At 50.5% G+C, this 27,936-nt stretch overlaps 1 protein-coding gene across 6 annotated transcripts in view; it reads right to left on the minus strand.

The window, feature by feature from the left end:
* Positions 1 to 5,545: 5,545 nt before the first annotated feature.
* UNC13A (unc-13 homolog A) overlaps positions 5,546 to 27,936 on the minus strand; it is a 62,886-nt gene continuing 40,495 nt past the window's right edge. For 2 of the 6 annotated variants that reach the window (XM_066349575.1, XM_066349567.1), the window contains 18 exons: positions 27,741 to 27,874; positions 26,351 to 26,436; positions 26,032 to 26,158; positions 25,267 to 25,363; positions 24,760 to 24,903; positions 23,602 to 23,685; positions 23,065 to 23,142; positions 22,761 to 22,849; positions 22,165 to 22,317; positions 20,933 to 21,056; positions 18,409 to 18,447; positions 17,246 to 17,275; positions 15,782 to 15,838; positions 15,321 to 15,401; positions 14,283 to 14,430; positions 10,397 to 10,489; positions 8,624 to 8,783; positions 5,546 to 7,084 (listed from right to left, as the gene is read on the minus strand). In XM_066349575.1, the coding sequence (XP_066205672.1) occupies positions 6,784 to 7,084; positions 8,624 to 8,783; positions 10,397 to 10,489; positions 14,283 to 14,430; positions 15,321 to 15,401; positions 15,782 to 15,838; positions 17,246 to 17,275; positions 18,409 to 18,447; positions 20,933 to 21,056; positions 22,165 to 22,317; positions 22,761 to 22,849; positions 23,065 to 23,142; positions 23,602 to 23,685; positions 24,760 to 24,903; positions 25,267 to 25,363; positions 26,032 to 26,158; positions 26,351 to 26,436; positions 27,741 to 27,874 (2,025 nt within the window). In that variant the 3' untranslated portion in view covers positions 5,546 to 6,783. Of the gene's footprint in view, positions 7,085 to 8,623; positions 8,784 to 10,396; positions 10,490 to 13,085; positions 13,143 to 14,282; positions 14,431 to 15,320; positions 15,402 to 15,781; positions 15,839 to 17,245; positions 17,276 to 18,408; positions 18,448 to 20,932; positions 21,057 to 22,164; positions 22,318 to 22,760; positions 22,850 to 23,064; positions 23,143 to 23,601; positions 23,686 to 24,759; positions 24,904 to 25,266; positions 25,364 to 26,031; positions 26,159 to 26,350; positions 26,437 to 27,740; positions 27,875 to 27,936 lie in introns of all 6 variants that reach the window. The other 4 variants (XM_066349594.1, XM_066349585.1, XM_066349562.1 and 1 more) reach the window with 3 other exon arrangements.

Below are 27,936 nucleotides of genomic sequence, written 5' to 3' on the forward strand. Positions count from 1 at the left end.
TACCTGAGTGATCTTGCCTTGTTGGCAGGTGGCATGATGAAAGGCATGTATAAATGGGGTGGGATTAGGGTAGACTAAGGGAATGAAATTGAGAGTGGAAGAATAGAGTGAGGCTGAGGCTGAGGGTTTGGGTGAGAGTGGAGGATGGAGTGAGGATGAGGATGGTGCTAGATTTAGCCTAAGGTTGGGAGAAGTGAGAAGTTGAAGAACTGATTAGGTCAAGGAGTTTGGCAAATTATGGTACATGGACCAAATCTGGCCAGCCATCTGTTTTTGTTGTTTGTTTTGTTTTTAAATTGAGGTGAAATTCAGATAAAATAAAATTAGCCACATTCAGGCCCTGGCCGGTTAGCTCAGTGGTAGAGTGTCGGCCTGGCGTGTGGGAGTCCCGGGTTCGATTCCCGGCCAGGGCACACAAGGGAAGCGCCCATCTGCTTCTCCACCCCTCCCCCTCTCCTTCCTCTCTGTCTCTCTCTTCCCCTCCCACAGCCAAGGCTCCATTGGAGCAAAGTTTGCCCGGGCGCTGGGGATGGCTCTGTGGCCTCTGCCTCAGGAGCTAGAATGGCTCTGGTCGTGGCAGAGCGATGCCCCAGATGGGCAGAGCATCGCCCCCTGGTGGGCGTGCCGGGTGGATCCCGGTCGGGCGCATGCGGGAGTCTGTCTGACTGCCTCCCCGTTTCCAACTTCAGAAAAATACAAAAATAAAAAATAAAAAAATAGCCACATTCAAGTGTATGATTTCATGGCATTTTGTATATTTACGTTGTTCCACCATTAGCACTATCCAGTTCCAGAACTTTTTTCACCTTCCCAGATCGAAACTCTGTCCCCATACAACACTCACCATTCATTCCATTTTCTGTCTCTCTCAATCACCTACAGCAGTGGTCCCCAACCCCCAGGCCGCGGACTGGTACGGGTCCATGGGCCATTTGGTACCGGTCCGCAGAGAAAGAATAAATAACTTACATTATTTCCGTTGTATTTATATTTGTCTGATGATGTTTTATTTATTTTTTAAAATGATTTTACTTGGCCCTGGCCAGTTGGCTCAGCGGTAGAGCGTCGGCCTGGCATGCGGGGGACCCGGGTTCGATTCCCAGCCAGGGCACATAGGAGAAGCGCCCATTTGCTTCTCCACCCCCACCCCCTCCTTCCTTTCTGTCTCTCTCTTCCCCTCCCGCAGCCAAGGCTCCATTGGAGCAAAGATGGCCCGGGCACTGGGGATGGCTCCTTGGCCTCTGCCCCAGGCGCTAGAGTGGCTCTGGTCGGGCAGAGCGACGCCCCGGAGGGGCAGAGCATCGCCCCCGGAGGGGCAGAGCATCGCCCCCTGGTGGGCAGAGCGTCGCCCCTGGTGGGCGTGCCGGGTGGATCCCGGTCGGGCGCATGCGGGAGTCTGTCTGACTGTCTCTCCCCGTTTCCAGCTTCAGAAAAATACAAAAAAAACCCCTGATAATTGATGCTTCTCATCTCTCTCCATTCCTATCTGTCTATCCCTCTCTCTGACTCTCTCTCTGTCCCTGTAAAAAAAAAAAATGATTTTACTTATTCATTATAGAGAGGGGACAGAGAGAGAGAGAGAGAGAGAGAGAGAGAGAGAGAAGGGGGTAGGAGCAGGAAGCATCAACTCCCATATGTGCCTTGACCAGGCAAGCCCAGGGTTTTGATCCGGCAACCTCAGTGTTTCCAGGTTGATGCTTTATCCACTGCGCCACCATAGGTCAGGCGATGTTTTATTATTTATTTATTTAATTTTTTTTTGTATTTTTCTGAAGCTGGAAACAGGGAGAGACAGTCAGACTCCCGCATGCGCCCGACCGGGATCCACCCCGCATGCCCACCAGGGGCGAAGCTCTGCCCACCAGGGGGTGATGCTCTGCCCCTCCGGGGCGTCGCGACCAGAGCCACTCTAGTGCCTGGGGCAGAGGCCAAGGAGCCATCCCCAGCGCCCCGGCCATCTTTGCTCCAATGGAGCCTTGGCTGTGGGAGGGGAAGAGAGAGACAGAGAGGAAGGGGGGGGTGGAGAAGCAAATGGGTGCTTCTCCTATGTGCCCTGGCCGGGAATCGAACCCGGGTCCCCCGCATGCCAGGCCGACGCTCTACCGCTGAGCCAACCGGCCAGGGCCAACGATGTTTTATTTTTTTTAAATGACCAGATTCCCTCTGTTACATCCGTCTAAGACTCATTTTTGATGTTTGTCTCGGTCACGTGATACATTTATCTGTCCCACCCTAAAGGCTGGTCCGTGAAACTATTTTCTGACATTAAACCGGTCTGTGGCCCAAAAAAGGTTGGGGACCACTGACCTACAGGGATCACCCTGTAGGAGCCTTATGTAAGTGGAATCATACAGTAGCTTTCCTATTGTGTCTGGCTTATTTCACTCCTCATATAACGTCCTCAATGTTCCTCACAGACAATGCAGAAGTCCACCTGAAGCTGGTCCATAGGTGCAGCTTTGAGACTCAGGGGATCAGAGGAAGATGGTTTATTTCTCACACCATAGCAAACAGCATGTGCCTCGGTCTCCAAGTCTCATGGTGACATGAAGAACCCCACATACTGAGGGACACAGGGCCAAGGGCTGAGTACATTTTGTAGCAAGCAGCAAGCAAGCCAGCTCCCCTCTGTCAGGGAGTGAGCAGTTACACAGAAGTCATGCTGCATGGCCCACCTGTCCTGCTGTGGAAACCACTGGGTATAGGAGAAAAGATAAGTTTTGCAGTCTGGCATAGTTACCAAGAAGATTCAGGGACATTCAGGGCCCCTGGTGGGCTGCCCCTTTTGACATCATGCAGACAGCTGTGGTTCATCTATTTTTTATAGCTGTATAATACTCCCATGTGAAAATACCACGACATCGGGGCTGCTACCAGTCTTTTTGCCCACATGCAGGTCTTGAGGGTGGAATTGCTGAGTGGTGGTCGCCTCTGTGGTTTAGCCACTGTTTGCTCCACTTTTAGTCCTTTTTTCATTTTTATTTACAAATAAAAACATGCATGAAACCCACTCCCAATAGTGGATCATGGCCATGGCCTGGCTCTGGTCACTCAAATACAGAAACAGCCCAGATCTTAGAAGGGGAGTACCTGAATTTACCAAGGAAACCCTGAGCTCCCTGATGTGATGCAGGCTCAAAACAGATATTAAATTCAGCTGTAGAAAAATAGTTTCCATTCTTTGCATCTCCAAGTTAATAAGATGAGATTCTCACCTGCTAAAATAAAACCAAATAAAACAAAAAAATCTCAGTTACCTGACCTGTGGTGGCACAGTGGATAAAGGATTGACCTGGAATGCTGAGGTCGCCAGTTTGAAACCCTGGACCTTGCTGGTCAAGGTACATAAGGGAAGCAACTACTATGAGTTGATGCTTCCCATTTCACTCTCCTCTTCCTTTCTCCCCTCTATCTAAAAATCAATAAATAAAATTAAAAAATTTTTTTTTAATCTCAGGCAAATATGGGGCTAAATAGGTTGAATTTGTGGGAGGGTGTGTTCCTGGCTTTTATGTCCTAACTTGCTTTAGCTAAGGTCAACAGTTGTGCAAAGTCCCACATTCAAATCCTGACCCCGCCACTTCCACAAAACCTCACCTATCTAGGTCTCAGTTTTGCTGCTCTTTGAAATGGGGCAATGCTTGTTGTGGATGAGCTGGTTCATGGGTGGGTAGCATGTTCAACAGCATCTGCACGTAGCAGGTGCTATGTATTTTTGTGTCTCTAGGAATGCAAAGCCACCACCATGCACCTGAGGTTGGGTTTGTTTTTTTTAATGTTTACTGTTAATAAAATATTTTACAGAGACCAAAAAGTCAGAATAGTGCAAAACATCTCAACACCATGCATTCATGACCACTTTTCATTGGTTTTAAACATTTGTTCCAAGTCACATATTTACAGAAAAATGGGGGCATCTGTGCAGATGCTGGACCAATGGGATGGAATTAAAACAAGTTTTGATTTCACATTTGCAATCACATGCTAAGAGAAGGTGTGTAGAGGAAGAACCTCCCTGGACTGCCTGGCAGATTTCATGATCTGAGGGGTGGGGTATGAATCCTTTTCCTCCCTCCCCATCCCCGGGCTGTGTGGTGAGGGATGTATGAGGAAGCTTAGCCTGTGACCTGTGCCTCAGAAGAGCCACTATGGCTGGGCAGGGGTGAGGGGATGGGGGGGTGTCTTACTCAGCATGATCAACTTGATTTCCCTCTTTAAAAAAAAATGGCAAAGAAAAGCAACATGTGTCAGCGAAGATGACTTTGGTCCTTGATAATTCTTAGGAAAGGATGTTCAGGGGGCAGACAGGTCCTGAAATAAACCAAGTCCTCAGCAAGCTCCCCTTCCTCTGCATCCCGACAGCAGAGTTTGGGGCGACTCCAGGATGGTCCTGCTCAACCCTGCCCCTCAGTGCCCCCATCTGCAAGATGAACAGAGCAGGGGATAGGGGTTGGGGTCAGAAAGGTCTCTGAGGTCCCAGCCGAGAGGTTCCAAGGATTTCTAGTTATGTGTTAAGTATTTTTTTGCATCTCTGATGGGTGCATGATAGGTTTCAGGCTCTGGTGCCTGAGTCAGAGAGATCGGGGGGCATAGTCAGGTACCTCCTTGTTTTAGGTAGATCCTTCTAGGTGAGACTGGTGATAGCCAGGAAGAGAGCAGGTCCCTTTTCCTTCTAGGTTCCTAATTTTGACTTTCTCCCCTCTCTGTGTGTCTCCCCATCTCTGAGTCTTTCTCTGTCCCCATTGGGGTGTGATCTCAATCTCCCGATTTCTTCTTTCTCTCTCTCTTCTTCTCTGTGTCCTTACTCTGTGTCTCTGTCCCTTTTGTGGAGGGGGCTGGCTCTGTCCAAGACATCCCTTAATGTCACACCCCTATACTTCATCAGGGGCCCACCCTACTTCCTTTCCCTGATCCTTGGAAAACTGGGGCCTGCTCCTGGCATGAACTGAGGTCCAATACAACCCTGAGACCCTGACAAGGTTCAGAACCCCGGCCACTGCAGGCAAGGTGGTAAAAGTGTAGAGGTGTCATCCAAGGTTGCACACTGCATACACTTGCTGGGTAGTCTTGGGGAAAGCCCTGTTCCTCTCTGAGCCTTCTTGTTCCAATATGGAAACTTCCCGATTTCAAACCCTTCTAGCTCCCTGGATTCCTCTCCTGTCTCTTCCACATCCCCTCTTGTCCTCCCTTCACTCTGTGTCTTGTGACTCAGCCACAGTCTGGCTCAAACACTTCCTGTGTGCTCAGGTCTGTGTGGGAGGGGAAGGTTGATAGGAACGCTTGGTCATGGACAGACACGCATGTGGATGTATGGGCACACACAGATGCTCCCCAAGACATAATTCAACTAGGCATGCCCCTTTTTGACATCCCTGTGTCCAGTCTTGAGAGACCTCAGACTTCAGTCTTGGGAAAATAGAGCCTGTCATAGACACCTGCAGTCCCATAGCTTCTAAGACAGAGGATGGGGATGTCCTAAGGGGGAACAGCGGGGGGGGGGGGATTTTCCTCAGGAGTAGATATTCGTGATGTTTTGAGGGATGAGTAAGGGTTCTCTGGGAAAAGAGGGAGAACATTTCCAAAGCACATGCCCAGGCTGGTGCTGGGGAACCCTACACACACACACACACACACACACACACACACACACACACACACAAACACACACAACGCCCCCCCCCCCCGAGTTTCTGGTCTCTTTCTGTTCTTTCCTCTCTGGAGAATTCTGGAAAAGGAAGAGGTGTGGGGGTGCGGGGCTGATTCCAGAAAATCCCAAATCTCACTTTTTGTTGATAAGAGGTCAAGTTCTGAGGGTATCACCCATGGGATCCCACTGAACCAGCTGAGGGCAGAGGTTTTTCTTGGCAGCCAAAGGTAGGAGGGGGTTAGTTGGAGCCTTGGCCCAGGACCCTCATCCCTTGTAAGGGTTGGGGGAGGTCCCCTGAGGAGGGTTAGCAGCAATGGGGAGCTCTGTCGGGTCATCCGATTTCAGCCCACCCTTGGATGTAGCACATAGGCCAAAGGAAGGGGGGACAAGGCTGGCACTGGAACCCTCAGCAACTCTCTGGGGCTCAGTTTTACCATCTGTCAAATGGGTGGGTTGAACTCTATGATGTGAGGACTGGGCATATTGGGGGTTAAGAGGAGAAAATAACCCATAGAGAAATGTGGGTGCCCCGGAGCTGTTCACCGGGTGCCCATGGTTTGGGGCCCGAGGGCGTGTGCTTTTGAAATCCCATCCTCCTTCCTATTCCCGGTTAGTTTTTGCACAAACATAAAATGGGACTCGGGTCCACTGGGGCAGTCCAATTACCATCCTAATCCCTCCAGTCCCCAGACCACCGTAGGGGGCGCTCGGGAATCCCTTCTCCTTGCCCAAGGCCGCCCCTCGAGGGAGCTGAGAGTTCTATACTTAGCAATTGGTCTTGGGACCCAGGAATTGGGGACCCATCTTATGGCTTTTCCATGGGACAGGAAACGACCAGCGCCACAGGATTTGGCCTCCTCCATTAGGGGTAGGGTTGTCCCATAGGCGCTGTGGGCGTTGCCTCAAGGGAGGGTTGTGGCTTTTTCCTTCCCCGCGCCCTAGGGCGTGGCTTCCCGAGGGAGCGGGGCATCATCCATTCACAATTCCCGAGAGCAGGAAGCTAAGTCCAGGGTGCAGGCACAGAAACCTCTGAGCAAAGCCGAAAGACTCGCCCTCAGACAGGTCCCATCATACAGGACCCGCCCCGCCCCGCGCTCTCCGCGCAAGCGCAGTGATGAGCGCCTGCGCGCCCCGCTTTAGGGCGCAGGCGTGGCACCGCCTTCCTCGGCGGAACGCGTGTCCGACTTGAGTTTGACGAACTCCTTGGCTACCTCGTCGTTGCTGCGCTGCGACAGGATGCGCAGCACAGTGAGGCCTGTGTCGTCCATGTGGATGCGGCGGCCCAGGGGCAGCCAGCAGGCGGCGCTCCCGCGCTGGGCCAGCTCGCGCAACTGCAGCACCGCCAGCCCCACGGTGCGGTCCTCACGTGCAAAGCAGTAGTCTTTGACGCACACCTGCAGTTCGTAGCACTCGGGGCCCGCTTCCGCACTCAGCGTGCTGTGGAGGACCGGGCGTCAGGGCAAGTCCTACCCACCGGCAAGCACAATCGTTCTATTTTCATAAGCTTTCATTCTAGGCCTGCCTGCCCCTGTCCCAAGTGACTGGTCTTACAGCACCTTCGCCCCACACCAGCTGACGACCCCCCCCCCCCCAAAGAATGCCTCTGCCATGTCTCTCTTCCCTCCATTTTGCTCCCCACCCGAAGACGTCCCATCAGCCTGGCCAAATCATGGTCCCTACCCCAAGTGACTCTTCCCCCAGAGTCCCCTGGCTAGGCTATGTCCCCATCACTTTGTGATACCTGGGGTCCACACCCTTAATCGGCTGAGCTGCTGCCTTTATCACCCTGCCACTCCAGAAAGCGCACCCAGACATCCCATTACCAGGCTTCCACCTAAACCCAAGCTCTCCCCTTGACGTGATCCCTCCCCCATGTCTCTAGTCTGCCCTTTTATCCCCTTTTATTCCCACCTGACCCTGCCCTGACTTCTCACCACTGATGTTTCACCATGATTCCGCCCTGCACCCAGGCTACATCCCTAGTGAAGCTGGATTTCTACCCCTCCAGTGACCTGCGCTGCTAGCCCATCAAGAGTCCCTCTCTTTGGTCATGCCCACACCACTTCTTCACTCTCCTCTCTCAGGCTTCACTCCTAGGAAAGCACTCCAGCTCACTCCAGGAGGCATATGTCCGCCACTAGGCCCTGTTCTTGCTCCCAAACATGTGTCAGGTAATCTACTACCCCAGAGTTGCCTGGCCCCTCATCTAACATGAGCGGCCTAGCTGTTGTCCCTCAGGGGCCCCCAACTCTTCCCAGCTCTGATGCCCTCTGCACTTCTGTCCCCCAAGACTAACCCCCAATGTCATCCTGCCCCAGTGAGGTTCACATCTCATCCAAAAATCCAACCATGTGATTCCACCCTCACCTGATCAGATTTATTTGTGTCCCCCAGAGTCTGTCCCTTTCAGACACCTAATGCCTTGATCAAGCTCACACCTGTCCATTAGGAAGCCCTATCCAGATTTGATCCCACCCCCACCCCATATGACACACACCTCCATACCCTGGACCAAACTACACTCCACTTCTGTCCCCCACAGCAGACTCATCCAGGTGACCTGCCCCAACAGACCCGACGAGGTTCGCTGCTGACTCCATGAGTCCCCATCCCGATGCCTCCTTCCCCATCATGACAACACACGCCTCTTAACGACCAGAGTCTCCAGTCCCAGAAATGGACCTGACCAACACATTCCTGTGCTCAGATTTACCCTCTCCCTCATAAACCCTCACCATAATCTTATATTACACTTGATGTCACCCCCCCCAACCTGCCTGTCCCCCAAGGTGGTCAACTCCATCCCAATGGCCTCTTACTGATGTCACTCCTGTACTAAGGTGCCTCCATTCCCACCACCTCCACCTACGACACATTTCTGCACCCAAGAAACATTGGCTCATCACATATCCCTCCTGCCTAGTAGGCTGAGATTAACCCAGTAAATGCCTCCTCCCCGGAACACCCCAGACTCACAACTGAAAGCTCTCATTGTACTTGGGGGCCCAGCTGTTATTCTTGGATTTGGTTGCAAACTTGCGTTTCTTGTCGCTGAGATGGGGCCCAATGATGTTGACTTCGATAAATGGCCGGAAAATGCCAGAAGTCTGCCATTTGAGGTCATTGGCAGCCACCACTATTGGAGGAAGTGGAGGGGAAAATTGGTTAGGTTCCTTCAGTATGGGGCTGTTTTCAAAACCTGTTTGAGAGACTACATTTCCCAGCATGCATCTGTAACCAAGTGTGGCCATGAGACTACATTCTGGCTGATGTAAGAGGAAGTGACGTGTACAACTTTCAGGTTGTGGCTTAAAAGGGAAAGTAATGCCCTAAACTTCTCTTTCCTCTAGGTGCAGACTAGGGATACTGATGTGGGCTGAGTTCTTTGGGATCCTATAGAGCAGTGGTCCCCAACCCTTGGGCTGCGGACCGGTACTGGTCTGTGGGCCATTTGGTACTGGTCCGCAGAGAACATTATTTCCGTTTTATTTATATTTAAGTCTGAACGATGTTTTATTTTTTTTTAAATGACCAGTTTCCTCTGTTATATCCGTCTAAGACTCACTGTCTAAGACTCACTCTTGACGCTTGTCTCAGTCACGTGATACATTTATCCATCCCACCCTAAAGGCCGGTCCGTGAAAATATTTTCGGACATTAAACCGGTCCATGGCCCAAAAAAGGTTGTGGACCACTGCTATAGAGGAGGGAAACACATTAGGGAAAAAAGTGCAACAAAAGATAGCAGGGACCTGGATCCCCAACACAGTGATGCCTCATTGTCAGCTCTAGGCTGTTTGTACAGGAAGTCACCTCAGAGAATAATGTATCTTGTTTAAGCCACTGTTATTCTAGGCTTTGGCTAAAACAGCTTGATCTGTGTTCTAATTGTAAAAATAAAAGCCAACAAAAGGATAACAAAGCTGAGAGGTGGAGGAATTGGAACTGAGTCCTGTAACACTGTTTGCATCCCTGACAGTCATGCCTGAAAAGTGGTTTATTTCTGGAATTTTCAGTTTTATAAAATATATATATATATATTTTTATATTTTTCCAAAGCTGGAAACGGGGAGGCAGTCAGACTCCCGCATGCGCCCAACCGGGATCCACCTGGCATGCCCAGCAGGGGGCGATGCTCTGCCCATATGGGGCGTCGCTCTGTTGCAACCAGAGCCTTTCTAGCGCCTGAGGCAGAGGCCATAGAGCCATCCTCAGCGTCCGGGCCAACCTTGCTCCAGTGGAGCCTTGCCTGCGGGAGGGGAAGAGAGAGACAGAGAGGAAGGAGAGGGGGAGGGGTGGAGAAACAGATGGGCGCTTCTCCTGTGTGCCCTGGCCAGAAATCGAACCCGGGACTCCTGCACGCCAGGCCGATGCTCTACCACTGAGCCAACCGGCCAGGGCCAAAAACAATTTTTTTTTTAAATGTTTGCATCTACTTTTTTTTTTTCTTTTTTCTTTTTATTATTAATTTTGAGAGAGGAGAGGAGAGAGAGAGAGAGAGAGAAGGGGGAGGGAGGAGCTGGAAGCATCAACTCCCATATGTGCCTTGACCAGGCAAGCCCAGGGTTTTGAACCGGCGACCTCAGCGTTTCCAGGTCGACGCTTTATCCACTGCGTCACCACAGGTCAGGCCAAAAACAATTTTTTAATGAAAAAAATTTATCTTGCTTACACCTAGCATTTGGTTTCTATTTCAGAACCTACTCCATCCTGGCTGAGGCACTTCCCCTCCCACCTCAGGCTGCTCACCTTTCACTGTAACCTTCTGTTCACCAGTTCCTGGATGAGTGAAGAGCTCAACATGGACAGAGACTTCACCCACAGGGTCTTCCACACCGGAGCCTGGGTGGGGCAGGGGAGGATGTTTGGTATCAGCTCCATTCTTTTCTACTCACCAGAAGGGACCTGGACCACCTACCACCCATGACATGCTGGCAGCACCAGGTCAACAGCCCTGACAGGGTGGCACTGAGGGTTGACTGGGGTGGTAGGTACTCTTGGGGAGGCTAAGAATCCAGGACTTTGGATTTTGATTGCCTTACTCTGTGACCATGGGCAGATCTCTTAACTTTCTGAGCCTAATGTGTCTGCCTCCGACTTTTCTCTTTTGATTGACAACCATAAAGTCAAAACTCAGTCTTGCACATCATCTCAGTTTCTCCTCTAGGCTACAATGCCACACTCTCCAAGTTCTCATTCTACACACTAGTCACTCCTCACCCTCTTTATCACTTCCTCCACCTCTGTCAATCCTCAAACTGTTGGGCACCCTATACTTCAGTCCTCGACCCCTTTCTTTGTCTTTACTTCTTCTCTAAGTACTGGAACATTAGAAGATCCTACCAGCTCTACCTTCAAAATACATCCAGAATCACAACCACCTCCCTGGCCTCCATCTTGACCCAGCCCCCATCACCACACTACTAGACTATTGCAGTAGACTCCTCCCTGTCTTCCTGATTCCTCCTCTGAGCTTCTCTCAGTACACCAGTTAGAGAAACCCTTGTAAGTCAGATCACATACCTCCTTTGCTCAAAACCTTCCCATCTCACTCTGAAGTAATTAAGTCCTTTTTGAAATCTGCAGTGTCCCTCCTGATATGTCTCACTATCACCTCTCCTGTCTCCCCTACCTCCACTGTCACCCTTGCTAACTCTGCTCCAGCCACATAAAAGAGGATTTCTTCTTTTATTTCCCTGCCCCCACACTATTCGTCTTCTAATAGACAATCTCTAGTTTCCATTGAGAAACGCTCCACCCTCACTTCAGACCTTTGGCTCCATTCCACACATCAGGTATGGCTAAATGAACCATGGCTGCTTATTCAGAGCATTCCCTGCCCATGGCTGCAGTGATTGGCTGAGGATGGTCATGTGACTCAAGCTGGGCTGGTAGGAGTTGGTCCTGGGACTTTGGCTGTAACTTTTAGGGAAGAGTCTCGCTGGTGCTAAGCTGGCAAGGCTGTTTCTGTCCAATGAGGAGAGACGCCACCCCACAGAGGTCTCGGCAGAGACCAGTAACCAGTGGCATTGTCAAAGACTTTGGATCCAGCTATTTTTAATGCCAGCCCAACCCCTAATCTTTTACTTCCAAGGTCAACAAATTCCCTTGCCTGCTTAGGTCAGGGTAAAATGCACTTCTGTTTCCGGCCTGCACAAGCATCCTAATTGGTTTTGATGAGGATCACTGAAGGGCAGCTTAAAAGCTGCTGTCCCTATCCTGTCCCTCCTTCTATGACTCTGGGAAGAGCAACCTGTGGGACCTGGGGACCTGTGACTGCCAGCATGCCCACCAGGCCCCTCCCCAGCTCCCCAGGGAGCTCCCCACGCCTGGAGCACCCCATGCATGGAGGAGGAACAGGAGGAAAGTTGGGAGTGGGGGTGGGGAAGGAGAATGGGTCAGTCCAAGGTTGATCCAGGTCACTTGTGCTGGGCAGGAAGTTAATGAGGCTCAGGGGGCATAAAAGCCTGCAGACCCCTAGCACCCCAGTACTGGAGCGTGCTACCCCAGACCACTCTCCTTATCATCTCAGGCTCTCATCCCCCCAACACCAATCACATGCTCAGCCTCACCTCCCCATCCATCCCAGGCTGATGCTTCATTGCAAGCTCAATCCGGGCCAGACTGAGGGTGCCAGGGGGCAGTCGGACAGTGGTGGGAGAGGGGAGGGTTCAGACCAAGGCCAAAGCTAGTAAGAAGGGGGAGGGGGCAGTGCTGGGCACCCCACTCCTGTGGTTTGCTGGCTCCAAGAGGAAGGGTCTTTCCTAGGCCCCTCTGTGTTTCTCCCAACACCCACCCTCCTCCTTAAGTTCCGGGATCCCCCGCATGGGAAGATTCCTTGGGCAAGTGGCTTCTCCTTTGAGACGCAGCATACTCATTTATGGAATGATGGACCCCCTTGTGTGGCAATTAGAAGGAATCTTTGCAAGAATCCTTGAGAAGTGCTTGGCACAAGGGCTGGCTTGTAGTTAGAGCCTGAAAAATAAGTTTTCTACATTTGGAAAAGTGATATCAAGTATAATAAAAATAATAACTAAAAATTGCTATGAGCTATTAAATGTCAGAAACTGCTCTAAATTTAATTCACTGCATCCTATGAATTAAGAACTTTGATTATCTTCAGCTTAGAAATGAGAAAAACTGAGGCTCAGAGGGGCCGACCCTTGCCCTAGGTGTCTAGCCACAAAGCTGGGATCTGGCATAAGAGATGCACTTAGGGAGAAACGTATGAGGACTCTAATCAGTTCTCCTCCCCACATGGAACCAGCAAGCTGTCCTTCCCCTTGTCCACCTTGGCCCCGCAGCCACAGCCGGGCCAGCCCGGACATGGTCTGGGGCTGTGGAGGTGGAAGGACGGGCCTTTTACTAGCCGGGGCTGGGAAGGGCGCAGGCACCAGGCACCGGACACCGGGCGCGGGCGGGCAGCGGAGGCACGTACCCTTCTCAGGATAAATGTCTTCACTAAGGGTAAACCTAGTCCCTTTTCCACCATGGACTAATCGTGGGGAAGGGGGGAGAAAGGAGGGAAGGAGGGGCAGAGACGAGCAATCCAGGGGCGAGGATGGAGGGGCGAGTGTGCGTGGGGGGAGCAGGGGAGGCGCGGAGGGGTCGGTGAGTGAGAGGGAGGAGAGACAAGAGAGAGAGAAACGTCAGCTGCAGACGGACAGACAGACAGCCTCCCGCTCCAGGGGACACCAAGGACACTAAAAGCAGCAGTGTAGACTGGGCACGAAGCTGAGAGTAGAGGCCTGACGCCTAAGGAGGGCAGCCTCGGGCTTACTGGGGTGGGGGAAGGTGGCCCCGAGTGGCCGCAGGGCTTTGCTCCCCCTACTCCAGCCTCCCGCTCCACTGTTGGAATTAGGCCTGGGTCAGCGGCCAAACTTCTCTCCCTTGGTTGCACTCTTTGAGCCAATTTTGAAAAGGAGAGGGCCCCGAGGAGGGGAACTAGGACCCTGGAGTCCTGTCCGTGGTGGTGAGTTCAGAGAGAGGAACAAGAGACAAAGTCAAAAGAAGAGAGATTTTGACAAATGGCAACTTCCTCTCCCTACACCCTCTCCAGGTTGGGGCCTCTTTCATCCCTGGGGCTGTCAATCATTCCTGAGCTCCAGACTTTACAGAAGTACCTCCCCAGGAGTCCTCAACTCTTTTGCCAGAGGTACCTCCCCAGAAGCTGCCAATCACTCATTGGCCACATGACGTCATAAGTCCCGCCCATGCCAGAGCTGTCAATCACTCATTCCCTAGCAGTCTCAGAGGTCCCGCCCCTAAATCTGTCAATTAAGCCGTCAGATTGCTACCCTAGAATCTGTCAATTAAGCCGTCAGATTGCTACCCTAGAATCTGTCAATCATCTTCGTCCTTGACCGCAAAGAGGTCCCTCCCCAGAGTTTTTAATCACTTCCTGGCCCTGTGATGTCATAGATTTTCCTAGCCGTCAATCATCTCCCAACCCGATGACGTCAAAGATCCCACTCCCATAAGCTGTGGTTCACTCATTGTCCTGTGACATCAAGCAGCTCAAGGAGCTGTCAATTCACCATGATGTCACAGAGATGAGTCAATGGTAGCTCGAGGCTGGGCTGGGCTATCACTGAGGGTGGCTGTTCTCCTGGAGCTACCCTGCTGCCCACCTTACCCTGGGCCGCCTGTGTCTGGACGAAGGTCTTAATGAGCAGATCAGTGGCCTGCGTGTAGAGGGACAGGGCATAGCGCAGGGACTGCAGGTCCGGGCTCTTCTCCAAGAAGGTCTTCTTGAGGCCCACACCACCCGCATGAAAGTATTGCTGTGGGCACAGGGTGGGGGAGGTGAGGTGAGAGGCACCCCTTACCAGCTCATCATGGTGGGCCCTCATGCCCTGTCCCCCATCCCTCTGCCCTCTATAATGATGCACTGGATGATCCAGTGGTCTCCAAAACACCCAAGTTGGGTGCTGCTACTCCCCCACCTCCACTCCTGTCCCAAACCCTCCAGTGAGCTCCCAGTGCCCTCAGAATAACACTCATGCCTCCAGCTCCTCCCTACACCCATTGTGGCAATAACCCTGCAACCTCCCTGATTTCTCTTCAACTGTCTTCCCTAGAACGTGCCAGCCTCAGGGCCTTTGCACTTACTATGCTCACTAGTGGTGAGGCCCTCTCTGCCCTCACCCTTGCCCTCTTTCTTACTTGGCTTATTGTCTTTCTTTGATTAAGGTTATTAGGAGGCTTCCTTGAACATCCCTCTTTCATATGTTATCAGCTCCATTTCAGAAAACATTTTTTTCAGGGTAGTTTTCATGCTTTTCATTTCATGGAGTCCACAGCCCCTTTCATGCCTCCATGCTCTTGTATGGGCTGGGCTCCTGCCTAGAGTGCTGTTTGCTTTGCCTTGTGAACTCTATGCATTTCTCAAAACTAGCCTGCCACATGTCTTCTTCTAGAAAGTCTGACACTCCCTCCCTGGGCTGCCCCAGCTCCCTTCCTCCTCTCTACTGCAACCTGATCCCATAGGGCTGGGAATGCTTGTATCCAACTGTGCCCTCCAGCCTAGGGCTCCTCAGCGCCTTGCTAGAGGGTCATCAGGGAGTGTTTATAAATTGAGTGAATTAAGGTGGGTTTGAACTTAGGTCCGTGTCCACACCATCCACATCTTCTGCTTGTCCCATCTGGAATGGGCAAGGGTGGGATCTCTCACCTTGATGGTATCCAGGGCCAGCTCAACAACAGCGCACTGCTTTGGGGTCAAGCTCTTGGCTTCCTCTCGAACCATGTGGTCCTGGAAGGATAGAGAGAGGGGCCAGGTGGGCAGAGCAGGATCTTCATTAGGGGCTTGTCAATCTATGATACCAATCCCTGTAAAACTGAGGAGTAGAATAGTGGGTCTGCCTTTTCACTATTGTGTCCTCAGCACCCAGCATGTGACTGGCACACAACAGGTAGTCAATAAATACTTGTTGAATAAATCACTTGTGCCCTTGATCAAACTGTATCTGAAGCTGAACCACGTTCATCTTTTCAACACACCAGAGCAAATTTGGCTTAAATCAGTCTGAGTAGGATTTCTGTCTCTTGCACCTGCAAAGTATGTCATTATTCTGGGACTTCTCTCCAAGAAATCCCCCCCACCCAGATCTCCTGCCCCCACCCTGGCCTCACCTTGAGTTTAGACAGCTGACCCAGCTCCTTGGCTGCATTGAAGATCATCTGGGTTCCCTGCAGGTAACAACAGACACAGCCAAGTAAGGGTATGGGTCCTCCAGCCCAGTCCCCATACCCCTGCTGACAGCCTAGCCTTGGATGTCTTCTTGGTTCTTGTCCAAAGGCTCTGGGCAGGGCAATGGTTGTGGCCCAGAGACAGAGGTCTGAGACCTCCCAGAAAATGCTGAGGAAGTGGTAATGACTTTGTCCCCAGAAATCCCAGTCCTGTGGGAATGCTATCCACCCTCCCACCTCCGCCATGACTCCAGGATTGTGGGAGAGAGGAGAAAAACAGAGAGAGAGAGAGCAGGCTAAGAGGAGCAGTGGGTGGAGGGAGCCCCAGATGATGTTTGTGGGCATGGGTGGGCCTTGCCAGTCCAAAGTCAGGGGTCTTGAAGAAACCATGGGAGGGGCTGGCTCTAGTGAAACCTCCATTCTCCACAGGACAATTCACTCTTTGGGAGGAGTTCCCCAGTAATCTCAGGGAACTGTTAATCTGATCTTTTAAAGGAAGAATCCTCTCAACAACATACACCTCAAAATACCCATCCTCTACTCCCTCCTCCCCAAAAAGGCACCAGCAAGATAATGTCCTGGTTATAGTTTCAACAAGTTTAGTGGGTCTGGATTCAAATCCCAACTCTGCTGTGTGGCCCTGGCTAAGTTGCTCAACCTCTCTGAGCCTCAGTTTTGCCATTTAGATGAGGAAAATCATATCCACTTCAAGGTTTAGCTGGGACTAAGTGTGTCTTTGTTCAAAGTTTACTGTTATTAGCACTTGGTCTCAAGGTCATGTGCTGAGGGACACAGGGTCTGGGCCTGGAAGTCCTGTGTCCTACCACCTCTATCACTGTGCTGGATGACTTGAAGTATGTCCCAGACCCTTTCTGGGCCTGAGTTTCATCCCCTGGCTAACAGGGGCACCCTCCTGTGAAATTGGGTGGGGCAGAATATCTATGAAATAAGGAGTCCTGCATTACTGGGTCCTGGGGCACTCTGGGGGTCGTGGGTGGGGCTGGGCAGGAGGAAGCCATTTATAGCTGGGAGAGTTAGAATTATGTGGACAATCTACCAGCTGGCCTGTGGAAGCGGTTAGCCTGCCACTACTAGTGTTATCATCCTGGCTGTCCCTACTCTTCTCATTCCTGGTCTGCAATTCCCTGAGGCTGTAACGGGGCACAGTTACTCAGGAGCCCATCTGTTTGGACCTCAGTTTCCCTTGCCACCCCTCCTCCCTACCTGCTGCAACTCCCACCCCACCCGCCACCCCTCACAAGCAAGCCAGACAGACAGAGGAAAAAGAGACCGACAAACAGGTTCACAGAAAGCCCCAGATGGCACGAACCACAGAGGTAGAAGGAGGCATGGGGGTGAGGTTGGGGGTGGGGGAGAGTCAGACAGACAATGAGAGGTCGGTCTTACATCTGAGTGGCTTGGCAGTTTCACCCTGCCCTGTGAAGAGAATCAGGGGGAGGTCAGAGTTCAGGTGCCAGCTGGGAGAATAGTCAGTGAAACTTCCCTGCCCCCACAAAGCACAGTCCCACTCCCCAGCCCACAAACTCCCCCCCAGATCCTGGGTCTAATGCTGAGCCCTTCCCCAACTAGACACAAGTCACTAGTGAGGGCTTGGGGCCAGACTCCCGGACCGCCATCCAGGAGTCAAGAACCAGCCCATCACCTTGGGACAGACGCCCCATCCCACAGTCAGCCTGCCCTGGGATGGGGCACTTTGGAGAGGGGGATAAAGGAGACAGAACTCGAGGTTTATTGTCCCCCAACTCCCAAGACCTCAACCTGGCAGGCTTGACTCCAAAAGAAATGTGCTAACAGGTATTACAAATTCAGTCAGCATAAAGACCCAAACCCAGACACATCCATAACTGTGCAGAAAGTTTATGCATACACACATCCAAATTGACATACAAAGACACAGACACATGCAGAACTCACACACTATAATATACACGTGCACCTGTGTGCACAATCACACACATAAACCTGCACACTCTCCCCCAACACGATGCATGTGTACAGCACCTGGCACGTTGAAGATGCCCTCGAAAACGCTGAATGACTGAGTAGAAAATTACTACAATCTATGTTCATAAAGTGGAGACCCCACTTGTATGCACACAGGTGTGATAGCTCTTGCCCGAGCGCACAGCAAGGGCAACTCTTCATGTGTTACTACAGCTCCCATCTCTTTACAACAATCAACCATTAGAACAAAAAAATCCACATAAAAACAACATGTGTCACAGTCCAGGCAGTGGTTTACTATCTAGGCCCTTCTTGAAGCTACAGAATTTTAGCTGAGCACAGGGCTGGGATAAGCCCTTTGGGTGCTGTGAGACGGCAAGAGCTGTATGTACACACAATAGCACACACACACACACACTACAACCATGTCTCTGTGGAATCACCACATGTCTGAATTCTGGTTTTGTGGGACTTGGTTAGGACCTCCACCGCCTCTACTTGTGACCCTCAGCTGACCTTCCCACCCATGCACATGGACACACACATGCACACACATGCCCAGACACCAGAGCTTGGGACCTCAGCACCAACAAGGCCCTCATTACCTTTTCTAATCCCTTGCCATGTTTTCTCAAGAGGGTGCCCTGCAGAGACAATGTCACAGGGTGATCAACCTGGCAAGCCATGTGGGGCGGGAACCCAGGGTGATCACACATTTACTTATGGGAACAGGGACAAGGGGCATCTGCACTGCATGGGGGGGGGAGGAAGACACCTGGTGACAGTTGCAAAGAGATGTATGTGTGTCTTAATGATCAATTCTTAAAATGTATGAGTCAGAAAGACAGGAAAGAGAGGAGAAATAGAAATACAGAGCCAGAGAGAAAGGAGAGAAATTGCTGCCAAAACATAATCCATTTACATTTAATGTATATATCAGGCTTTTTGTTCTTGGGTAAACAGGAAAGCAAACAGGCTCCATATTCAGACACACTTGAATTTGAATCCTGACTCTGGCATCTATTTACCATATGGCCTTGAGCAAGTGACTCCTCCTTTTTGAGTCTCAGCTTTCCTCATCTGCAAAATGGGAATAATATCCACCTTGCTCAAAATGTTGTCATGAAGACAAGCTGAAACTGCAGCTAAGAGAAGGTCTAGCATACAGGGAATCACCAAGCAACATAAACTCCCTTAGCTCCCTGCCCACAAATGCATCGTCTGTGGTTGGGTATGTTGCCAAAGACACACACTGAGCCACTAAGAAATAAATGAGATCTTGTAAACTTTTGACAAGATTAAATAATCTTGTAATTGCCTTGTCTTTCTCACAAAGGAGGGCAGATCTGAAGTGGTTTTACTGATTTCTTCCCTGGTGTGTCTTAATATTACCCCACCACCACCAAAACAACAATACTAGTTCTAATTTAGTGAACACTGCCTCAGCTAGTCATGGAGATGAGCACTTTAATGCATCATTTCACTTGGTTCTGACAATAACACACAGACAGTTGTTACAATTAACTGCTTTTTCCAGACAAAGAAACAGAAGTTGGGAGGTGAAGTGACTTTCCAAGATCATAGAGAGAGAGAGAGAAAGAGATGACTGGGCTGGGATTTGATGCCAATCTGCCTGACACCAAAGTCACAATGCCATCTCCCACCTAGGTGCTAGCGTGTGTGTCTGTATGTGCAGCAGGAGTGGGGTGGGCAGGAGTGGTGGAGGGCCTGCACTGAGCAGCTGAGTAGGGTCCCAGGTGGTGGACCCAAAAGGGGAGATCAGAGGGACTGTGTTGACTTTGAACCTCCTAGGTTCTAGGAGAGACCTAGATACCCTAATGGCATCTGAGCATGGAAAAGGCGGGTGTCCCACCTAAAGGACTGGAATAAACATGAAGGGGCTAGGTCTGGGCTTTGGGAACCTGGAGGCACTACCTCCATACTTATGGTGGGAGCGTGGCCTCCCTCCCGGCCCCGCCCCCTCTCCATGCCCCACCCCAGACAGACACAGGCACATCTAGGCAGGAAGTGGGACAGTGGGAGGGACAGTGGGTGAGGATGGGGCACTGGGTGGGGGGCTGCAGCCATGAGGTTGGCCGAGTCCAGACACAGAGCGGATGGACAGACAGACGGACAGAAGAGCCTCTACTTACGATCATCTGTCAGCCGTGATGGGGGCCGGGTGGTAGGGAGGGGGGAATAAGTCACCATGAGTCTCCCAGGAAGGCAAGAGAGAGGACGGAGAGGGCACCGAAGGGCGAACCCCGCGCCCCTGCCCAGCATGGAGGAGGCGGGGTCTGCCGCCAGAGGTCTGAGCCTCCTACACCATTGTTGCCTCTTGGGGGCAGCCCCCCACGGGCTCCCCCTAACCCCACCCTCTCCAAGCTTCCCACATCCACCCAGGAGTGCCCTCCCACTCTGTGCTGAGCCATCAACTCACATACCAAGGCTGTCTAGGGCCCTAACGCCTTCAGAGAGGGACTCACAACCAGCCACAACCCTCCACAGATGTCATGGTACCCTTGTTCCCATTCTGCAACCTGATCCCTGGGATCACCATCTCTGAGCTGTTCCCAAAAGGGTCCCAGATGGACAGTCCTTGTCTCCGGATGTCTGCAGACTTGTGCTTGACATCTCTGACATTGGATGCTCTCAGGGACCTCTACCCTACCTCTGGAAGATCTCTGTTCTATTCATCTTTGATCTTTGAAGTTCATGACCCTCTTGATTGACCCCCCAAGAGTCTCTGATAAACTCACTGACTCCTATGACCTCTGTGCCCCATGGGTGGCCTTGAGCCCCAAGCTGACCTATTTTCTGGGTAATCTCTGACCTTTGGATGATCGTGACTCATGTGACCCTAGTCACTTAGATGTCATTTGACTCTACTTGACCTCTTTGACCTTTGAGTAACTGACCCCTGAGTGACCTCTTTGACCCTTTGATGACTTTTGACCCACATGTAACCTCTCTGATCTTGGGCCTCATTGACCCCTGGTGGCTTCTATGACCTTTGGGTGACCTGTGTGCCTGGATGGCCTTGGAACCCCAATGCCCCTGGCATCAAGTTCTCTGGGCTCCCACAATGGAGGTGGCCCAGGCATCCCCTCTGACCCCTGTGGGCCTCACCGTCTGGTCAGTGAGGGGAGGCAGGACGATGGTCTTCTCCATAGTGTTCATGACCAGCTTCCATAGCTCCTTCAGTACCCTCTTCAGCACCGTCTTCTCGCAGATTTTGGCAAAGAGAGTCAGGCTGAGGGTGAGGGGCATGTCTGAGAGAGGGCCCAGCTGGCCCTGACATGTGGAACCAGGCCCTTCCCCTCAACATACAAACAAGGTGGGAAAGCATCCCATGGACATGCAAGAGGTCACAGAACCCTGTCTGGTCTGATGGAGCTCCAATGTGTGACACATGTGGAGAGCAAATGGTGCTGGATAGCTCAGCGGGTGGACAGGAGGGAGCCTCAGGTCTGCGAGGAAGGCCTGGGCCTTAGCAGGAGGGCAGTGGGGAGCCATGGAGTGTTCAAGAGAGCAAAATAGACAGACTTAACTGATAGAAAAGACAGAACGGGGATAAATTGGATTAGAAGGCTGCATGGGACCCAGGGACTGTGAGGTTGCTGGGGCCATGCTCCAGAGGGAGGGGAGGGGAAAGGTGGAAAGAGGGCTGACTTAAGAGGGAAAACAACAAAGAATTTGTGATTGGATGTTTGAGGGCAATGCCTACTATGATTCATCTAGCAACTGCCCCCATCTATCAAACCATCCCTCCTCTAACTTTCTTTAATGCCCCTTCCATCTCTTCTTCTTTCCTTCCTTCCTCCTTCCCTCGCTTCCTCCCTTCCTTTCTTCCATATACCCAACCATCCAACATCCATCACTCATCCTTCCTTCTTCCTCTCCCTCCCTCCCTTCCATCCATCCTTCCATCTATACTTCTTTTCATTTATCTTTACTCTTATCCATCCACCTAGTTGTTCATCTATCCAAATACTTACCCAACTATCCATCCATCCATCTATCCACTTGTCCATCCATCCATCCATTTGTCATCTAGCCTTCTAGCATTTATCTTTTAATTGACCCATCTATCCACCTGCCCAACCTTTATGTCATCTATTCATCGAACTGTCATTCATTTATCCATACAAATTTTTGTATGAATAATACTCACCAATCCCTCTACTTATTTACCCACCTATCTTCCCATCCCTTCATTGCCTCTACCTACCCACCTATCTAAACCATTCAACCACCACCCAGCAATCATGCCCAAATGTTCTCTCCAGGCGAGGCCTCAGTCTTTGAGGCCCCACCCATGGTCCCTCCTTTGCCAGCCCAGTCCACCTGGCCTGACTCACTTGCTGTCCAGCAGGTCCATGATGGGCTGCAGCACGTTGTCAGCATCTTGGGCCACACTGCTGCAGGCACTGGCTGGCACATTGCCTGTGCCCTTCACCTGGCTAAGGATGTCACCCATCTGTTTGACACACTCCTCAATGTGAGGCTGGAAGCTGGGGGCATAAAGGGGAAGAGCTCAGATCAGACTTCTGGACTCTGGAGGATGGGCCAGATGAGGCCATAATGCTGAGCTGTAGACATTTATCTTTTATCATCAGCATCTGGGCGCCATGGCATATAACTGAGGGGGGCATTAATAATAGCAGAATTGGGCATCAGGCTAAGACATTTACCTGTGTTGTCCATTTCATTACACAGACCTACTCAGGTACTATCATTATTATCATCCTCATTTTACAGATGAATCAACTAAAGCTTAGAAGTTCAGCGACTCCCCCAAGGCCACACAGCTAGTAAGCAGTGAAGCCATGAATGAACTCAGCTTCATCTAACTCCATGTAGTTCGCTACTACATCTGTTGACCTCTGGATGCCCCAGGCTCAGAGGTCTGGGGGCGGCCCCCTCCCCATGTTCCCAGCCCTGGAGGTGTCCTCACCTGGTAGCAAACACATGGCTGAGCTCATCCAAGACATTGTTAAGTTTCACCTGGAGCTCTTTCAAGATGTCACTGGCCTCAGCATCCAGCTGAGAAAGGGGGAGGGTCAGGTCAGGTTAACAGAGCATCTGCATGTCTGGGGCATTTTCCCACCCAGCCAGGGAAAGGGACCCCAAGGGGCTGGAGAGAAACAGAAACAGGCAGTATACCTTTTGCTTGGGTTTAAGGGAGTGGCTGAGCTGGAATTCATGCAGGTTTAGGGCCTATAGGGATGGGGGTGGCACCCTGCCTGGCCCCACCTCACCTCCTTCCCTCCCATGGCTTCGAACATCTTCTCTAGCTGAACTCGCAGTTGCTGAGTGTTATTCATGAGGATGCAGGGCTGGAGATGGGAACATAGTGGGGCGTCAGAGCTCAGGATCCCTCCCAAAGTCCCCTCATCCACCACCAGGGATCCTGGATGGTTTCAGGGTCTAAGTCTGAAGAAAGCTGGGGTCCCACAAGGTTGTCTAAGAATGGAAGACAGCATTTGGGATCAGTTTCCTGGACAGTCTCTGCGGTCTGGCAGAGGGAAGGAGGACCCAAGTAAGTGGGCTGGGCCTCTAAGAGTAGCAGGAAGGGGAGTTCTTGTCATATACCCATGTTCTACATGGCATCAAAGCTCTTCATGCTCACATACATGCACCCTGAAGGCTTTATTTGCAACAACCTTTTACCTCCAGATCCCCCAGACATACACAGTCAGACACACACAGACACAGGGCTCAGAGCCCAGGGAAGAATGGAACCCTGAGAATTCAGAATGGGTTTGGGAAGGAGGACAGGGGCCCCTGCAGGTCACCACTTTCTCCTTCTCCTTGGAGCAGTAGGAGGCGAAATCCTTGATGATGATGTCCGCATACTGGAGGAGCACATTACTGATAGTCTGGGTAGGACATAGAGAGAAGTTGAGAGGAGGGGCTGGAGCTGGGTAGGCCCATCAAGAGATCAATAGGAGGGGCTCAAACCCACTTTAGTGCCTAAGATGGACCACTGGGCTGGGCGAATTCTCTACCCAGGATGACCATCACAATCAAGGGAGACACTACCACATGAAGACAATTATTTTATGTAATCTCAGCTCTTTTTCAGAGCAATTAATTATATTGACCCAGCCCCAACCACAGATGTTACCTGATCTCAAACCAAATATCAATTCATTTCTGCATTCCCCTGTTTCAACCCAACCTAAAGCAAATCCAATTGAACCCAACCCAGGTCCAATGATCTGAACCTCCAAACTCACCTCAGGGTCCACTTAAATTCTATATAAACTCCAGCACTCATTCTAATACCAAATCAAATCCCAATCCTAACAGTAATTCTAAACCCAACTCCAACCTCAACTGCATTCCCAACCTTAAACCCAGCTCCAAATTCAACTTCAACTTTAACTACAACCCTGACCCCAACCCCAACCTCAACTCAAATGCTGTCCCCAACCACATCTCTAACTTCTGGAAGAACGAACCTCAGCAGTGACTTCAATCCCAACCTCAAACCCAGTGATGTCACCAGTTGCAACTTCTACCTCAAACTTAACCCGGTCTTCAATCCTGACCTCAACTTCAACCCAAGCCCTGGTCCCAACCTCAACTCCAATCTCAATGACATCACCAACATCAAACTCAACTCAAACCCCAACCACAAATTCTAACAACTCTAATCTCAATAACATCATCAACTCTAACCTCAACCTAATTCTGTCCCCAACCACAACTCCAACCTCTATGACATGACCAACTCCAACACAGTGGTTTGGGTTGTTGTTTTTCATAGAACTAAACCCCAACCTCAATCCTGATGATATCACCAACCCCAACTTTGACCTCAATTCCAACCTCAACCCCAACTATGACCCTGACCCCAATCCCAACCTCAACTCCACCCTAATCTTGATCTTATTTCAACCCCACCCCTCACCGGGACCCCATCTATGAGTTCACCTACAGTCCCCCACCTTGGCAAACCGCCTCATATAGTGTCCCACGATCTGGGGGTCAGGGCACTCAAGCTTCTTGATGATCTCAAAGCTCTGGTTAAGCTGGGAGAAGACATCAACCACGGAGCAGGAGAACAGGGCATGCTCTGAGGTCTGCTGGAACTGCAGGGTTGGGGAGGCCAGGAGAGAGGACAGGGGTCAGAGCCAGACAATCCAGAGTCCAACCCTTCTACTCTCCATGAGGATAACTAGAGACCAACTGCCTTTGGGTGAGATAGATAGTATATAAGGTTGATTTAAAGCCAGACACAGAGATCACTAGGTAGGTAGGTGGGGTCAGGCTTGATAAACTCACATTCATTTGTTGAATGAACAAGACTTTAAACACTGTAAACAAGACAAGATTGCGGATACCATAAAGAGACTGGCCTCATCCCAAGGGCAGTTTTTGCCCCCAGTGGACTCCAGAGGGAGTGAATCCACTGTGGGCAGATTGGGTGGTTGGTGGTGGGTCAGCCTTCTCACCCCATCCTTCTTGTCTCGCTCCAGAGCCCCATGCAGGAAATCTCGGGATACCTCCTCATTCTCGTCCAGCCACTGGATGACAAAGGGCTCAAACCACCTGGAATGGAGAGTCGAAATGGGGCCCTGCAATCTCTTGTCCCCATAATTCTCTGCTTGAACTTACCCTGTGGACTTAGGTGGTCACTCCTCTGATCCCTTCCCCTACTAGGCCTTGGCCACTTCACCTATGAAATGGACCAAGTGACTACTGACAGAGCAAGGCCCAGTCTTGTGGGAATCCTGGTTGATAAACTACCCATGGGCAAGTAGGTTTACTCTCTGAGATCTCCATGCAGCATATAGTAGGTCCTCAGTAAATGGTGGTCACCAACCCACTCTTCATCACAGTTTGTGAGTCAGCCATTCCAAGTTCAAGTCCGGGCTCTGTACTTTACTGAATATCACCTTGGGTAAACGCTTCACCATCTATCCTCTAGTTCTTCATCCACAAAGTAGGACTTGTGATGTTCCCATCTTATAGAATTATCAAAAGTATTAAATGAGACAAGACCTGTGGTGCTGCTAGCAGAGTTCCTGATACTTAAGATTATTAATGGTTTGCTATAGGAGTCCATAGGCCAATGACTAAGAATGAAGAACAATGGATTTGAACTCCACCTGTGCTCCTGATATGCAAGGAACCCTGAGTTAGTGAGTCCTCCTCTTTGGGCCTCCATCTAGTATCAGCATTATAGTTCTGGCTTGGGTTCTGGGCAGGGTGCTTACGCAGGGTACTCGGGCACTCGGTCCTTGAAAGTGGGAAGCTCTGCCACATACTCATTGTAGAGCCACTTGACCTTGAAGTGGAGGTTCATGTAGTCAGCACTCTTGCACAAGCGATGCTTGTCATGCTCTGGAGAGGGGAATAGGGGGATGGCTCAGCTGGGAGGATCTGCTACTCTCTGTCTCAGCAGTGCCCATTCTGGCCATCATTAGTGTTTGAACTCAGGCATAAAGGTACAGGGCACTCTCGTTCTTGGAGAAGACACTGAGGCACAGCTATCTGCTGTAGCCAGGCTGGGAGACTTGGAGCTGGGGGACTCACCCTCCATGGCATACTTCATATCTTGGGCAAACAGGTTCCACATCACTTCAGCACTGATTTTACCTACATTCAGCTCCTGGGGAAACCTGGCAAAAGTCATGGAAGTATGAAAACTCGGCAGCCAGAAGCCAGATGGCACAAGCTGCTTTGACCTTCCCAGCCAAAGCATAGTTCAGGACAGGCAGAGGCATCTGTATTCAAGCCCCCTCATAACCACTAACTTGCTGTGTGACTCTGCACTGAGGTCCTGCTTCTCCTGAGCCTCCACTCATATATCCCTCCACCCCGCCACCCATTAATTTACCCCCCTCTCCATTCATTTACCCATCCATCTATCCACCTGTCCTTCCATTTCTCCCTTCATTTGCCATCCATGCATCAATGCATCTATCCATCCTTTTATTTTCCCACCCACTCTTCCACCAATCTAGCCACCTATTCATCCATCTACCCACCTATTCATCTATCCATCTATCTATCTATCTATCCCTCCATTCAACCACCTGTCCATCAATTCATTTAAACATATATCCATTCCTTTATCCACGTGTTCATACTTCCACCATTTTATCCATTCACCCTCCTATCCATCCAGTCATTTATCCATTTATGTATCCATCCATACACACATCCATTCCTTTATCCACCCACTCATTCTTCTACCAATCTATTCATCCATCCATTCATCCCTGTATCCATGCATCCATTCATCCATCCATGCGTCCGTCCATCTAAAGCCCCTAATTGTAAATCCATATCTAAGTAACCAACAGAGCATGGCATCTCAGAGTTAGGGGCCCCTTTACCATTAACCTTAGGGAATAATAAGACACAATAGCTCATTCAGCTAACAGAGATGACGATTATACAGACATATAAATCCACAAACCAAAACTGTGCACACATTCATATACAATTACACAATACACAATATTGTATATTGAAGTTCATTCTACAATTGTACACACATACACAAACACACATATCACAACTATATACAAAATTATGTTCACACATGTAAGAGATAATGCAATTTAAATATAAAAAATTTAGAAGAGTATTTTGCACATAGTTTGTACTAGGACATATTATCTATGTTATTTATGAACCTACACACATAAAAAATTATATACATGTGCATGTTTTCACACAATACATATAAAATACATGTCTGATTGCACTAGTAATTGTGTACATACACACATTGTTATGTTTATGCTTGCAAATTATGCCATACTTCATGCAGGCACAACTACACCCACATTTGCTCCCACATACACAACACTTTACGTGTAATTAGACATGATTGCCTTTACACATAAGACACAAAATTGTGTACACACATACACAATGACCTCTAGATAATTAACTACATACACACACAACTCACTGGTTGAGGCAGGGAGTGTAGGAATTCTTGTCTTCCTCGATGATGGACACTATAAGAGTGATCAGTTTGGACCAGAAGTCAAGGTTCTTGATGCTGGGTCCCTGTTCCTCTGGGGGAACTTCTCCCTTCTTGGCCTGGATGGAGCAGTGGAGATATTGGCCACAAAGGGTCCAGGGTTGGGGTCTTCAGTCAGTTC

Source organism: Saccopteryx leptura, chromosome 1, assembly GCF_036850995.1.
Source record: "Saccopteryx leptura isolate mSacLep1 chromosome 1, mSacLep1_pri_phased_curated, whole genome shotgun sequence".
NCBI classification, from domain to species: Eukaryota; Metazoa; Chordata; class Mammalia; order Chiroptera; family Emballonuridae; genus Saccopteryx; species Saccopteryx leptura.